A 16,194-nucleotide genomic window follows, 5' to 3' on the forward strand; every position below is an offset into this window, starting at 1 on the left:
TTTTTTCACGTGATTTATATGGTTTAATTTAAATTGGGTAAACAACTGTTGAGGATTGTTTTAATATGTAAACAAAAAAGAAGGTTAACAGATCTGTTTGTTTACTTTCACCTTTCCTTTTCATTATATTTAATAATTCTCTTAAAGATAATGTAAATTGTTAAGAAAATTGTTTTCTTTTAGTGCCTTCTGTAATGTTACATAATTTTTTCTTTAGCCATTATTGCCAGAATTCCTATCTTCATCCCAGTGCCGGTGAAGACAATGTAAATTGTTAAGAAAATTGTTTTCTTTTAGTGTCTTCTGTAATGTTACATAATGTTTTTCTTTAGCCATTATTGCCAGAATTCCTATCTTCATCCCAGTGCTGGTGAAGTCAAAGATAAAACCAATCTACAGCTTCTACAATAGCCATCACTGAACTGCTTGCAGAACTTGCCTGGACACATTGTGAGCTCACCTGTATGCATTGTGAACTATCTGTTGGTACAGCGAATTGTGGTAGTGCTGGAGTATTTTTGCTGATGGTGTCACCGGTGGTACAATTTTTCAAAGGAGCCCTCAATTGGCTTAATGTCATGGCATTTTGCATCCTCCTCTACTAGTGATGGTCTAAAATTTGGGGGCCAACAGAGGTGAGGCAAAGAACCTCACCCCCCCACAGGTGCAAAGGCCTATCCACAAGTATGGCTGTATGCTGGACCGGTAGTCAGTGACGGGTATGATCCAATTGCAGTGGTACCAACCTAAGACAGGAGGCTGACGCCTAGAGGTCAGTTCATCCGATGACGGGTAAGGACCATATGTTGAATTGGACTGCCTAACAGGCACAGTCCCTAAGCCACATGCTTGTTGTTTAAACAGAGAGGGGGAGATGTTGAGAGCCACAGCCAAAGGGGCCCCAGCAAACTTCCAGCTGCCAGCAAACTTCCAGCTGCTGGCTGATGATTGGCTCACAGCGGCCCCAGCAACATCTAGCTGATTGGCTCCTCGGCCCCAGCAACATCTAGCTGATTGGCTCCTCTGCGGTGATGCTCATTGGACTGTTTCCCTGCCCTTTCAGACCACGGAGCTGCTCATTGGGGGACTTTTTTGGCTCTGCCCACGTGACCCAGCCAATCGGCCTCAAGAGCAGGAGGATTGTGGGAGGTGGAGAGAAGCTTGTGTGGGAGAGAGAGGCTTGGGAAAAGCCGGTGGTGGCAGTTGAGGCTCTGAGGGTTTTTCCTGAGAGGCTATTTTGTTTGTCGTGTGTGGTTCTAAAAATAAAGTTAGTTTCTTTTGACAAGTGGCTCCTGATTGTGCCCAGCCAGACTGCGGCAGACTAAATTTGATTTTTTTTCTTATAGTGGTCACACCAAATTCTTGGTCAAGGACAGCACTTAAAAATTCTTTTTAAGAAGTCTTTTGTCATGATTTCATTTCTGAAACTGGAATTTCCTCTTGTAAACTATTTGTTTTACTGATTCAATAATCTGGGCATTTGTGCCATTACTAACATTTCACATCATATTTTAAACTGAGTCTCCTTTTTTGAGATAGAATGTATCTGTTTGGGGAAAGCTGACATTTTTTTTTCTCCTTGTGATTTTATTACTTCATTGGAATATTGAGAGTAGACATTTTAATAAAGCTCAAAATATTACCAAAATCAACACCCCACCAAAAACTTGTGTTGATTACCCCATTAAAGTATCTTTTTAAAAAATAAAAACAGATTAAAAAATAATCTTTGATTTTGAAGAAGAAACTACTGTTCTAGAAATATTCTAGGATTTTATCTATTCCACCCCATTTCTATGACACTTGATGCAGGATTTCCAAAGGTATCTTTTTCCTGATAATTTAAAGAAAGGCTTTATTAAACACTCTGAGAGCAATGCCAAGTTATCTGAACTGGAAAAAGATGCTGCTGATCTAAATATTAACCAGAAGCCTTTGTTTCAGATCAAGAGTCTCCAGCCTTTGTTTCAGATCAAGAACCTCAGGTGCCATCACAGGCCATCTCTGGGCCTAGTCTAGCAAACATCAAGCTCGAAGTCCACACTAAGGCTGCATTTGTATATGTTCCAGTAAAGTTTCAACCTCTGATTTGAATGAGGAAAATAAAAAATAATTTGGCTCACCAATCCAACCTTTTAGTAATGTGAAGAACTGAAGCCAGAGTTTTTTGAAAAACTGATTTTTCAAAAATCAGACTAATTTAAACAAACATGAATTTTAGAAATTCATAAGATGAATATAGCACAATTATCTGAAATGTATACAAGTGTGACTTTGTATTTATGACTCCTGACATCAGAAAATCTCCATACCTTTCATAGGAAAGCCTGAGAAAAAGCTTATAAGACAGACTTAAGAGGCAGAAGTCTCCATATTCTAGTCGAAGGGTCTCTTGTATTTATAGAAGGCTTTTACCTAAAAGTCAAGTCAGCATATTCTTGTCATTGAGAATTCAGGACAGGGAGTCTGGAGTTTCAAATACATTCAATTAACAGTAGGCAGCAGGAATACATAAATCTTTTTATAAAAAATTTATTTCTCTGTAAATACAAATTCCAACATCAACAAACAATAATCCAGTGGAAAAATACTAGCCATTAACATTGAAAACTTTTTTCTTAGTTTAATAAATAGAGCTTTGGCATTCAAAATTCTAGCTGTAAACCCTATTAAAAGATAAAACCAAAAACAACCCCTTTAAAAAAGGAGGCAAAAGTGATAGGTCAGAAGGCATAAGCCAGCCAGTGGCTTCACATTCTTTTTACAATAACTGTATTTTAATTAAGTTATGAACACTGTATTTACACATGAGGTATTTTGGATGGTTCAAAAACTGAACCTAGTTTACAAAAACCACCAGTCACAGTGACTGATTATGCACTCAGCTGTGCTTTTAATGTAACCACCTAGCACCTTACTACTTCTTGCCATCACACCAACATGACACTGAACTTTACATTTATATATTTAAATAACTACTCATATATATCTATGTACATACATATACACAACAAATGAATACATTCTATAGGAATTCCTCACACTATACAGGGAGGCTGGGCTCCAAGAACGTGATACTTCCTTTCATGTTCACTAAGGCATCCACTTCCTAATGACAGATGTTCTTTGCTTAAAAAAAAAAAAAAAAAAAAAAAGTCCTTAATCAAGTCTATTTAAAGAACAAGGTGCAACAATCATCACCATTCTTATAACTCATGTAAGATAGAATGAACACTTGCTGCAGGCAAAAAGGCACAAAAGGTTCTCTCTGAACGCAGCTGCAACAGTGCTCCTTAAAGACTTAGTGATTTGAAACCATTCATATTGTATTCTTTTAAATAAGAAAAAAATTCCCAAATATTTCCCCTTCATGATTAAATGTGTGATATAATCATATGGCAATTACTATGAATGGCATTTTGGGGGCAAAGTTGGAAGTTTACTTTTTATAACAAATAGAAAATAGTTCCTCTTGTTTTGTGAACACTGAAAAGAACTGTTGAAAATGGAAAACAAAATGAATTAACTTTAGCTCTGAGAGCTACAGTTATTGGCAGTCTGAGTGAGCATGGTTATAAGAATTGCTTACATATGTAATTACATATCTACAGTGATAGAAATCTAAATAACAGAATGCCAATAATCCAAACTCAAGTTATGCCTGAGCTGAACTGTGCTCTATAAAAATACAGTCCAGGTGTTCAGTTACTGTGACTCAATGAACTATTACTGATATTTAAAGGACATTTTCCCATTAAAGTAGTTTCTTTAAAAATATTCTCTAAAAGATTCCTATTGAGTTTTGCACAATGACAGAATTAATTTGCAAGCTTATTAGTAAGTCAGAAATGTACAATTTTCATTTTAGCAACACTTTCCAGCCCTTGGGATTGTCTTTAACAAGCTACTGGAAGAAAGCCTATTTCAGTTTAATAAACTGTCACAACCAAAATAAATTTCACTAAAATATGATACTGCTAAATTGAAATATTAAATCCTATTTCAAATATAAAATGGGGCCACATATTTTTAAAAATAAGTTCAGGCATATCTTACCTAGTCAATACTTAAACACTTTTTAAAAATTACAGGCCATTAAAAATTTATTAACAATCTAAAGTCTTCGTATTTTTCTGACATCAAATGAAAACAGCTTTTGTGCCCTTGACTCAGCTAATGTTGTTATGTGCACAGCCAAAGTGGATCTGTTATGGAGTCATATTCATCCACGTGGATGAATATGACTGAGTTAGAACAGGCTTTACTTCAAAGCGCAAAAGATCAATTATGACACTTCCTAAAAAGATAAGCATTTAATAATACACAAAAGCATAATTAAAAAGAGGTTTAATTATCTAAAGAAATTTTCAAATAGACTGACTTTAAAACTTAAATTAATTTCCATTTCAGGTATGTATCACTGTAATAACTTCTATGAACACTCTGGGGCAAGACACCATAGTGTTGCTATTTGTCTGTCTTAGCTGACCTAATAGTAAAATATTTGTTTTTAATGTGACACCAATATTATTACTGACTGCTCTAACACAAGAGGGTGTGGGTGTCTTGAGGAAGGGAAGTTTTCTGAAAAATAAAAATTAAAAATTAAAAGCTGCCTAATTAGAATGTTACTAGATTCATTTTTTTCTCAGAATTCCTTACAAAACTTCTACTTATTTTCTAGGCCCCTTTACAAACTTCAGACTCTAAGAAATTATATTTTATAATCCAAGATTATACTTAAAACTATCATATCTTCATGCTTTTTTAAAACAAGAGTATACAATTTCCAAAGTGAAATACATCAGCAAAAGTTCTTGTTATATTTTTTACCTTAAGATATGTTAATTAAATTAAATTTTGTAAGTTTTAGAAAGAAAATTTACTAAAACAAAAAATCATTTCATCCCAACCAGGCTAGGGAAAAAAAACAAACAAACTGTACCTTTAAGAGAGTAAAACAAATGGTCATAAGTCTGCTTGAAAGAATAATAACCATAAAACTCCACAACATAAACTATTAAACTTAGGAGATATTTAAGTAAGAACCTATTGACCCAAGGGTGCCTTATTTTTGAAATCACGGTAGGAAGGTGTGAATTCTATTCAAAGAGAATGTAAAAATGTTACTGGGTGCAATTGTGGCTGAACTGTGGCAGATATTATGATCCACTTTTCTGTAAAGCGACATCTTCACAGATATTAATCCTTGTAAGGAAGAATTCTTTGCATCCATTTTTTTTTTTTTTTGGTACAAATTTACTACTTTTTGATTGTCTTCAAAGAACTAACACTAAAAACCAAATGAATACATTAGGAAACCAAGTTCTTATAGTGACTAAGTCCTTTCTGAGGTCAGGGACCTTAGGATGCAGAATCACTATAATGCACTGATTTCTTAGTGGCCAAATCCTATAAAGAGGAGCAGCATGGACTCAGGCACTGAAAGAAAGGGAGATGTGATGTCTTACAGTGTATTATAGTGAAGTGTTGAACTAGAATCATGTAACAGTTTAGTGAGAGCTGTAAATAAGCCAACATTCTAAATAGAGTTTTCCTGGGTGTCTCCTTGAAGGCCTTGCTCTATTATGCTTTCTCTGTTGAGAACAGAAAAAAAAAAAAAAATCTTTTCTAGGAGCAGCCTTTGTATACATATGCTTGGCAAGAAAACAGGCATATGATCTGCTCCCAAACAAACAATATCATCCTGACTGATCTATACATCGTATTCCCCACTTCTTTAGTCTTGCCTAAGTAAACCCTGACAATATTGAAAAATCAAACCAATTTATAGGGGACAATAGTTTACCATAACTAAGTATATTCAAAAGAATATGATCAATGCTCTGAAGAACTAAAACATAGATAACATTCATTTAGAAGTTTACACGTTGCATGTCTATTAAAAATCAGTTTATTTCATACTAATACCCTGTCTTCCAGATGAATAACTAACCAAGCCAAGTTCATATTCTATAACAATCCCTGTTATTAATGAAATATATCTAATAAAAGGAAATAAAATTATCATCTAGGTTTAGATTTTGTTTTATGTTAGTGTTAGTTCAGATAAAGAGCTGGCTTTCTCTTAATGTAGTTGCAAAATTAAAACAGGTACAAAACTGTTAAAATGTAAATGCTGAGACTTTGATAAATAAACTATCATTCCAGAGTCAGTCTGACAATCTTTGCTTAACAATGATCTGAGGCCTTGTTTGCATTAATTATATATGGCTTTGTTTATACTGCCATATATAAACAAAAAAACTGTAAGTAGTAAGAGATAGGATAAAATAATTTCAACTTATGTTAAACTTTCTTGTAATGTATAAATTATAGTGCTGATGAAAAAGATTATCACATCAGTACTTCACACTCTTACAATCACTCTGGAGAAAAAGCTGACCTATCCCAACTCCAGAACCTCATCATCTCAGTTCAGTGATTATTTAAATCACAAATGGTTTTGCCTGCTGTACTTCTATTAAACACTTGCCTACTGTTGGAACTCTTATTCAGCTAGCCCCTGAAAATATCAAAATACAACACAAGTTTCCATATGAAAAAAAGAATAAACAGTGTGTGCCTTTCTTAGAAGATTTGATTTGATGCTTGAAATCCTTATAATTATGTGAACTTAAAAGCACTTACACACACACAAACCTCAAACATATGCATATGCAAACACATAAAACCTACAGAAGTAAACAAAATCCTGTCCCTTTATCTGAAGGGCACTATTCAAAAATTGGTCCTATAATCAGTAGTTTGGAAATTTGCTTTTTCTTGTTGACTTTATCACATTTTTCAAATGATAATTATTTTGCCTGATTAGATAAGCCCCTTAAAAATCTCCTCACATTCCTATTTTCCCTCAATTAAACAAATCAACACACACATACCCACACCCACACACATACAGACAACCTATGTGCAAGTGGTATGTCACTTGCAATTTTCCATTGTAACTCTTAAAAAGAAATATGAAGAACTCTAACTCAGCAGCATTTAACAATGGGTCATTATTGCTGTGGGACCAACACTTGATCACTGGGTTATGCAGTTATCTCCCATGTCCTGAGCATAGCGGTCTGATATTGTAGTTCTTAATTCATCAATGTCTCTCCGTAACTGGCACACATCTGACAGTCTTTTAGCAAGTGTTTCTGAGCTGTGGTCACTTTCAGTCTCTTCAGCTGAACAATTCATTGCTGTGTAAATAAAAAATGGACAGAAGAATGACTCATTTTGCTTTGAATAAAGACGTTTTAGGATTTTCATCTTAATCATCATGGAAACATAATATTATGCACTGAATATCAATGAGGCTCAGATTTAAACTATGCATCATTTGATATTTAAATAGGTATTATCTACCTGATCCTTTAAAATTTTTGTTAAGATGTGTTAAATTCATACAGCAATACATAAAATTCAACATATTTAATTGATGACAATGTTCCAAAAGTGAAAAAGAACATAATCAAATGTCTCTTTCCAAGTTCAACTAGAGAACCCAGTTCTTTCCTTTTGATAAAATCTAGAAATCATTTGCAGAGGAAGTAGTTTAAATTTTTATGATTGCAAAATGGGTTTTTATTGGCATGCAAATATTAATTTTCAAAATATATAGAGGTTTGGGGCCTTATAATCCCAAACAACTGAATCAAGTTGATAGCTGGTTGCCCAAAGTCTCAGTAACAAGGAGTAAATCAGCTAGCTTTTACTTACTTACTCCAGTATCTATTTGTGAGCATGTCACAACCTAAAATCAAGCACAGCCAGTGACTGTGAAATAAACCTTTCCTTCTACCTTCATTAGTCCTAGTAGTTTATTAAAGACATAAGGTTAGATAACTGTTATTTTAACAAACATTAAATGGACATTTGCCCTGAGTCCAGGGGTCACGCTAGATGTGCAGGTCAGTGGCTTGTTCTCAATGCTTTACACATGATTTCATAAACAAATGAGCACAGTGAGTATTGTGATAACCTGAACTACAAGCTACAGAAGCACTAAAGGAAGAGAACAACCAGCCCTAACAAAAGAAATATCAAATACTCACTAAGAGGGCCAAGAAAGCAGAATGAACAAAAGTATAGAGGCAGAAAATTAAAGAGTCTGAAATAATTTGACAAACTTCAATAAAATTAGTGTCCAGCTCTAAAATGATACGGTACAAATCATGAGAGAAGAATGACAAGAAATAAGCCTACCAAGGTAGGCAGTGCTATTTCTCTCACAGAGGAGAGTAAGTATTAGGAAACCAGATTCGAGGTTTAGAAGACAGATCACTCTGGAAAAAATGTGAAAAATGGACTGGGGAAAGGACTGTGAGGAAAATGGGTTACACATAGTACAGGGATGAAAGATCTTGTAAGGAACAATCATCAATTTGGGTGAGGGTCAGAGCTTGGGGAGTTCACAGATGAAGGAAGAAGCAAAGTGAAGTAAAAAATCTGGGCTAGGGTGATAGGTGAATGTTGGCACTACTTACACACTGCAAGGAGAAAGTTTAGATAGGTTCTGCTTAAGCCATGTTGAGTTTCTGATGCCTATGAAACAGCCAGTTCTCAAATACACACAGATGAACTACAAGGAGCCCAGAAGAAATATTCTAGGCAGGGAAAGAGATAAACATTTGTTTGGTGGAAAAGGTTTAACAATAACAGGGCAGGTATAAGATTATGCAGAAAAAGGATTAAATAAAAAAAGAAATAAAAAACCAACAACAAGGGGATGGGGGGTTGTGGCTCAGTGGCAGTGCGCTTGCCTAGCATGTGTGAGGCACTGGGTTTGATCCTCGGCACCATATAAAAAATAAACAAATAAAATAAAGGGTATTGGTTTCATTAAAAAAATGTTATTGAAAAACAAACAAACAAAACCACCAACAAAAAGTTTCTGGAAGCCCTAATACAGAAGTAGTAAGGAAATCCATGGAAGACTGAGACTGAGCAGTCACAAAGGCAAAGCACAACCTAGAGAATGATGTCATGGAAACCAAGGTAATAAGAGTTTTAAGGAGTGTGGGGAGCAGAATCAACAGCTAACCAAAGGAGTCACGAGATAAAAATTCAAATGAATCCATTGCTTCTGGCAAAAGAGTTGGCTGGTCAAATTTTCACAATACCAAATAAATATAAGGTAAGGATTCCAGGTTTGAACTTTAATGATTGGAAGAAGTATACATTGGGGTGTGGGGTGAAAGAGGTAAGCTTCCTAAATCTTTTGTTCATATTACGATAGCTCTATTACCATATTATGGAAAACATTAACAAATGCTATAGTAAAAAATGTAGGTTACTTATCTGGAAAAATAAGAGACCCAGAATAGCTAAAGCAATTCTAAATAGGAAGAGTGAAGCAGGTGGCATCACAATACCAGACCTTAAACTATACTACAGAGCAATAGTAACAAAAACAGCATGGTACTGGGCACCAAAACAGGCTGGTAGACCAATGGTACAGAATAGAGGACACAGAGACTAACCCACAAAATTACAACTATCTTATATTAGACAACGGTGCCAAAAGCATGCACTTCAACAAATGGTGCTGGGAAAACTGGAAATCCATATGCAACAAAATGAAACTGAATCTCTATCTCTCACCATGCACAAAAACTCAACTCAAAATGGATCAAGGATCTAGGGATTAAACTAGAGACTCTGCGTCTAATAGAAAAAAAGTAGGCCCTAATCTTCATCACGTGGAGCTAGGCCCCAACTTCCTTAATGAGATGCTTATAGAACAAGAATTAAAAACAAGAATCAACAAATGGGATGGATTCAAACTAAAAAGTTTTTTCTCAGCAAAAGAAATAATCTGTGAGGTGAACAGGGAGCCTACATCCTGGGAGCAAAATTTTACCCCTCACACATCAGATAGAGTACTAATCTCAGGGTATATAAAGAACTCAACAAGCTAAGCAACAAAAAACCAAATAATCCAATCAATAAATGGGCCAAGGACCTGAACAGACACTTCTAAGAAGAGGATATACAATCAATCAACAAATGTATGAAAAAATGCTCATCATCTCTAGCAATCAAAGAAATGCAAATCAAAACTACTCTAAGATACCATCTCACTCCAGTCAGAATGGCAGCTATTATGAAGACAAACAACAAGTTTTGGTGAGGATGTGGGGAAAAAGGTACACTCATACATTGCTGGTGGGACTGCAAACTGATGCAGCCAATTTGGAAAGCAGTATGAAGATTCCTTGGAAATCTGGGAATGAAACCACCATTTGACCCAGCTATTCCTCTTCTCGGACTAGACCCCAAGGACCTAAAAACAGCATACTACGGGGACACAGCCACATCAATGTTTATAGCAGCACAATTCACAATAGCTAAACTGTGGAGCCAACCAAGTTGTCCTTCAGTGGATGAATGGATAAAAAAAATGTAGCATATATACACAATGGAATATTACTCAGCACTAAAAAAAAAAACAAAAAACAAAATCATGGAATTTGCAGGGAAATGGATGGCATTAGAGAAGATTATGCTAAGTGAAGTTAGCCAATCCCAAAAAACCAAATGCCGAATGTTTTCTCTGATATAAGGGAGGTGACTCAAAGTGGGGTAGGGAGGAGAACATGGGAGGAAGATTATTTCTAGATAGGGAAAAGGGGTTAGGGGGAAGGGGAATAGCAAGGATGGTGAAATGTGATGGTCATCATTATACAAAACATATGTATGAAGATTTGAATTTTGTGTCAATATACCTTATACACAAACAGAGATATGAAAAATTGTGGTATATATGTATATTAAGAATTGTAATGCAAAAAAGGAGTACATGTATAATGGCATAATTTGGTGTGAACATACTTTGTATTATACACAGTTAAGAAAAATTGTGCTGTATATAGGTAATAATGAGTGTAATGCATTCCACTATTGTCATTTATGTAAAAAATTAAAAAATGTAGGTTACAAAATGATTGAAAGGGGGAACAGCTCTAAAATGGTAGGCAAAAATCAGTCTTCTGTGGGTGAGCCTTTACTTCTTGCTTCCAAGAGATCATTCCTAACTAAGCCACCTCATGTTCACCTGGCAACCTTCTCCTTTTCCTCTTCAAGATACATACCAAACTCCAGCTATTCCATGGAATATTCACAGCCATTCCCATGTGGATGATTTAGTTGCTTGTCTCCCTTGTGCTCCTATTGTCCCTTTGTCCATGTCTCCATTACAACACTTACAACGATGCTCAGATAATTTGTTTAATGTATGGGCAAGGAATGTATTCAATTTATCTCCAGTAACAGCACCTAACTTATTACCTGGACCACTGAAAGCATCTGATAAGTATTTGCTGAGTAAGTGAATATACTTAAAACATGAAGTGTTTTTTAAATACCCACACATGTATACAGACACCTATGAAGTGGAAGAGAAAATCCTGCTGACACTGCTAAATACAGATATATGTTTCACTTAACAAGTGATATACTTGATTAAAAGCATTATTTGATTTGCCAAAATAATTATGATGAGACAAGATGCTGGAATCTTTTTAATGAAACTGGAGAAAGAACTAGTCCTTACTTTGATCACATAAGAACCATACTATGAGACAGTTACTCAATATAACAAGTCTATTTATAAGCCTTATTTGTGGTTTTGTTCTTTCTGTTCTTATCTTTTCACTAAAGTCTATTTCTTTTCTATTAAAAATGAATAAACATGCCAGTATCTACTAATTTGGAACCATATGTAGAGATAAACATCCCTGCCAAAGTAGCACAAAAAGGAAGGCTCATACTAGGATTTTATTGTGGCAGTCCTTACAATTATGTGTGGAGGAAGATAGAACTGAGGCAGAAAGTGGGTGGGTGTCACATGGAAAAGGGCAAAGACAACAGGTATGCATGACAAACACAACAGATCTGTAGGCTGTGAAAGCTGGCTCATTTGAAAGTACTGGCCCTCACATTAAGCAACTGCCATGTAACACACACTGTATCAAGGAAAAAGTATTATCTATCTAACATTTTATCAGTGAATACATGGCTGGGCATTATCATACAACCATCATAAAAACAAACAGAATTATTACTTTTATAGAAGAGTAATTAGGAATTCACTCCTACTTCTACTCCACGCACACATTTACAGATTTGGTATAGGAAAAATATCTAGGCATTCTGCCAAGGGGAAGTCCATGTCAAACATGACCTACCTGCTCACTTCTGTAAGTTATGTAATGAGGTAAGTAATAACAGGTATACCTAAACCCATAAATTGAGTCAGAAACTTATAAACCTAAGTACGAAAGAAGATAACAAAAATAAACAGAGAAAAGACAGTAAGAAATTCCTGATTAATGAAGACAGGTTTCTAATTGTTAAGCAATAAATAAAGACAAGTCATCAGCCACTTACATCTAATTCCCAGTAATAATGAAAGATTAGGCTCCTTGCCCTGAGCTCGCTGATTAAGAATACTGCACAATGCTTTCAAGTCAAGCAAACAATAGGACATTTCTTTGAACAGCTGATCAATTACAGTCAAATCAAATAGTGGCCGTTTAGAAAGAACTGTCTGCTGCCTAGATTGGTCTGCTTCCTCGCCCTGATCCAATAAAGAGCATGTCTCTTCTGTTTGTCTTTGGTTCTGCAATGGCTGGAAAAAAAAGAAAAAAATAAAAGAGTTGTTAGAGGAAAAGTACTCAAAAGCAATAAAGGTTTAATGTTTTTTTCTCCAAGACTATAAACAAGTCTATATTATCATACTGCATGTCATATTACATGCATATCAACCAAATTCAACTGCATATGTGCAATGTGAAAAAGAAATATATTAATATATATAGTGGACACAGTTCCTCTGATGCCTTAAGATAAACCTGAGAGAAAACCAAAAACCTATATCCAAAATAGCCTTAGGTTCTAGAATTTCTTATATAATGAACATCTTGGTTGTGTATATATTTTTCTATAATAAAATTTATTCTAAGGACAAAAAAAAAAAACTACAAAGAAACATTAGGCCAGATTCTATTATTTTTTACTGTTAATGGCAATAGTTATTTAATAACTTTGAAATGAATTTTTTCTATATTGAGAAAAAAAGCTTGTTATTAATGTTGACAGAAACAAAAAACTTCAGTTTAATAGAAAAAATACAAATACAAAACCAAAGATGGGAGAAAAACTCAATAATTCTGAATTGTTAAATTTGAGTTGGAAGCATTAATATGAACTATTGACTTACTATATTCAGAAACTGCTACCCTTATATCCAAAATTATCACCTCCTTATCCTGAATACTGCTAATTAAGTTTAGATATGCACGATGGTGTGTGCCTATAATCCCAGCAGCTCAGAGGCAGGAGGAGTTCAAAGCCAGCCTTAGCAACTTGGCGAGACTTGTCTCAAATTTTTTTAAAAAGGGCTGGGGATATGGTTTAGTGGTTAAGCACCCCTGGGTTCAATCCCTGGTACCCCAAAAAAAGATAAGTTTAAAGGGTTGAGGATTGTCAAGCATGTGCAAGGCTCTGGGTTTAATAGCCAGCACTCCAAAAAACAATAAAACAAAAATTAGTAGTAGTACTAGTAGTAATAGTTTAATTAGCTGTCCACTTAGAGCTGTTTTTCAGAATAACCAAATAGCTTTGGGTGATAAAAACTCTAACAGATGAATGTCAACTAAGAGGTGTAAAAGGAAGAATATAACTGGGGAAAAATACCATTTATACCATTTTTCAATCATCTTATACTTTAGGCAATGATGGAAAAAGGGTACTGAAAAACTGCATATTCACACAGTCCCACAGATCCTTTGCTGTTTGCAAGGCCTATAACTTTATAATGCAAAAAGTCAGGCTGGGCCATAACCTTAACCCAGAGAAATTAGTTTGTCATTTACAGTGGAATAATCATACACTGCATATTCACACTGGAAGAATTTGACATGAATTTCATATCTTTACCTTAACTTTTGGAGATGCATTCTTAAATATATATGGATGAAATATAATTATGTATATGTACTTTTTTGTATAATAGGTCCTTACATACAGGTCAAATACTTTATCTCAAATGAGAAAGCATGATCTGTTCTAATGATGAATTGCCAACAATGCATCTTCTTTAAGGATTTTCAATGATAATATTGTTTTGTTTTTTTGTGGTGCTGAGGATTGCCTTGTGCGTGCAAGGCAAACACTCTACAAACTGAGCTATATCCCCAGCCCAAGGGTAATTTTGTTTATATTCAATTTATGCCTGATTTATTTTTATTTTATTTTTCACTTTGGGACCAAATTTTCAGACAGCATTTGGCTTTGCTTTAGAATACCATTTTACAGATTTAACTATAAGAAAAATAAATTTGTTTTTGATTTTCATAAGAAACCTAATGAATTTAATTAACTGGCACATAGTTAAGTCTCCTTGAAAACTTTCTATTAATTAATATGTACAAAATCAAAATAAGCATTGGCTTAAATTTAAATAGGCAGTGAATCATCCTTTCAAGGCAGTCTGAATTTCATCTACTCACTTCAAGCAGTGCTTTTGTTAATCTTTGCAGGTTTCTCTCTTTCCTCTCCAGTTCTTCCATCATCTTTTGTGTGTTTAATTTTTCTTTAGAAAGTTTGCCCTGCATTGACTAGAACAATAACAACAAAAATTATAAAGCAAAGCATGTTAACACACATACAGGTAACAAGGAATATTGAGTCTGAATAATTTCAATTTTTTTCCCTTCCTAGTTTCTGAGAAGATTAAATCTTTACTTTAAAAATGACTCATTACTTATAGAGTGAATGGCTTCAAGAAAAAAGTAAAAAAACGAACAAAAAAACTTCATAAGGAAATGTTTAATCTGTGTAAAACACATCAAATTTACAATTGTTATTTAATGTTATATGACAAATAATTCTTATTTTTTTTGTTTATTGGCAATATGTTAGCACAGTCTCCCTTCTCTGTTTACTAACTATGTTACATGGTGTTGATCTCAATCCATAAATTTATTGGGGGACTTCAATAAATTAAACTCTTTCTTACTCCTTTATAAAATTACAAATCATCTAGATATGATACTATTATAAGAAAACCCTGAGTTGACCAAGGTTACATAGAGGACATTTTTAGAGTACTTAGATTATTTGAGCTGATTAATCCGAATTTTCATCTTACACTAATGAAAACCTTGCCATAAATTCTATAGTTATTAGTGAATTCTAGGTATTCTATCAGCTTTTTTCCTTTGGTTAGACCACAAAATCAACAAACACATGACCAGGGAAGAATATCTTTTTTTTCCTTCCAGGTCTGTATTTATTCTCAACTCAAAATACTCCAATATAATGACTACCCAAAACATAATTCATAGAATTTATATTAGAGTTTTTTCTGCATTATCTCTGGATGGAATAAGAGAGACAGCTATCACCAAGGACGAGAGAGAAGGATAAATATAGACTTCTTAGTAAGACATTCAAATTTAATAGAGAAGGATAAATATAGACTTCTTAGTAATAGACATTCAAATTTAATTTACTCTAAATAATGAAAATATATTTTATAAACCAATAAAACCATGTAATAATACATTTTCTTCCAAGAAAAAAAATGTTCTATATGTGACAAAAATGTAATTCACAGCATGCAGACATATGAGACTCTCTGTGTATATTTTTAGACACTAAAATTCCTTCATAATTCATTGATTCAATGACATATGGAGAATTATTTGTCCTGCAAAGATTTTCTGACCTGATAAGATTTGGCTGTAATCCAGAATTCAAACTAAATTTTCTTAAATTTTGTGACTGCTTATTAGAATTATAGAAGAAAAGCATCATAGATAAACTACTCTAAAACTCACATCTTAACACTGAAAACTGAACTGAAGAGGGATGTTTTCATAATGTTATAATATAATTCTTTAAAAGCTCATGGTGTGTTATATTTCAACCAATTCAGAGTCACCTTGAATGCAACTAATAATTAGCTAGTGACTCATGTTTCTACGTAAGGCTAAATTTAAATCGATGATGGATGACACAGGCAGCCTTCTTCATCAGAAAAGCAGAAGTGTTTGGCAGTGGTGCTATTTGTCAAAAGAAGGAAAACTGGATTTGGTAAATAACATCAAGGTTAACATGTAAGATTGGGTGTACTTAAGGGTACTTATCAGGAAACCCCTTAACAGGGGAAAGAGC

General features: G+C 34.3%; 1 protein-coding gene across 5 annotated transcripts in view; it reads right to left on the reverse strand.

The window, feature by feature from the left end:
• Positions 1–2,516: 2,516 nt before the first annotated feature.
• The window catches only part of Cep85l (centrosomal protein 85 like), a 231,621-nt gene continuing 217,943 nt past the window's right edge, over positions 2,517–16,194 (reverse strand). For all 5 annotated transcript variants that reach the window (XM_046466993.2, XM_058586244.1, XM_058586243.1 and 2 more), the window contains 3 exons: positions 14,526–14,633; positions 12,403–12,643; positions 2,517–7,211 (listed from right to left, as the gene is read on the reverse strand). In XM_046466993.2, the coding sequence (XP_046322949.1) occupies positions 7,048–7,211; positions 12,403–12,643; positions 14,526–14,633 (513 nt within the window). In that variant the 3' untranslated portion in view covers positions 2,517–7,047. The remainder of the gene's footprint in view (positions 7,212–12,402; positions 12,644–14,525; positions 14,634–16,194) is intronic.

Source organism: Marmota monax, unplaced genomic scaffold (genome assembly GCF_021218885.2).
Source record: "Marmota monax isolate L192 unplaced genomic scaffold, Marmota_monax_Labrador192_F-V1.1 WCK01_AAM20220418_F8-fsc00140, whole genome shotgun sequence".
Lineage (NCBI taxonomy): Eukaryota > Metazoa > Chordata > Mammalia > Rodentia > Sciuridae > Marmota > Marmota monax.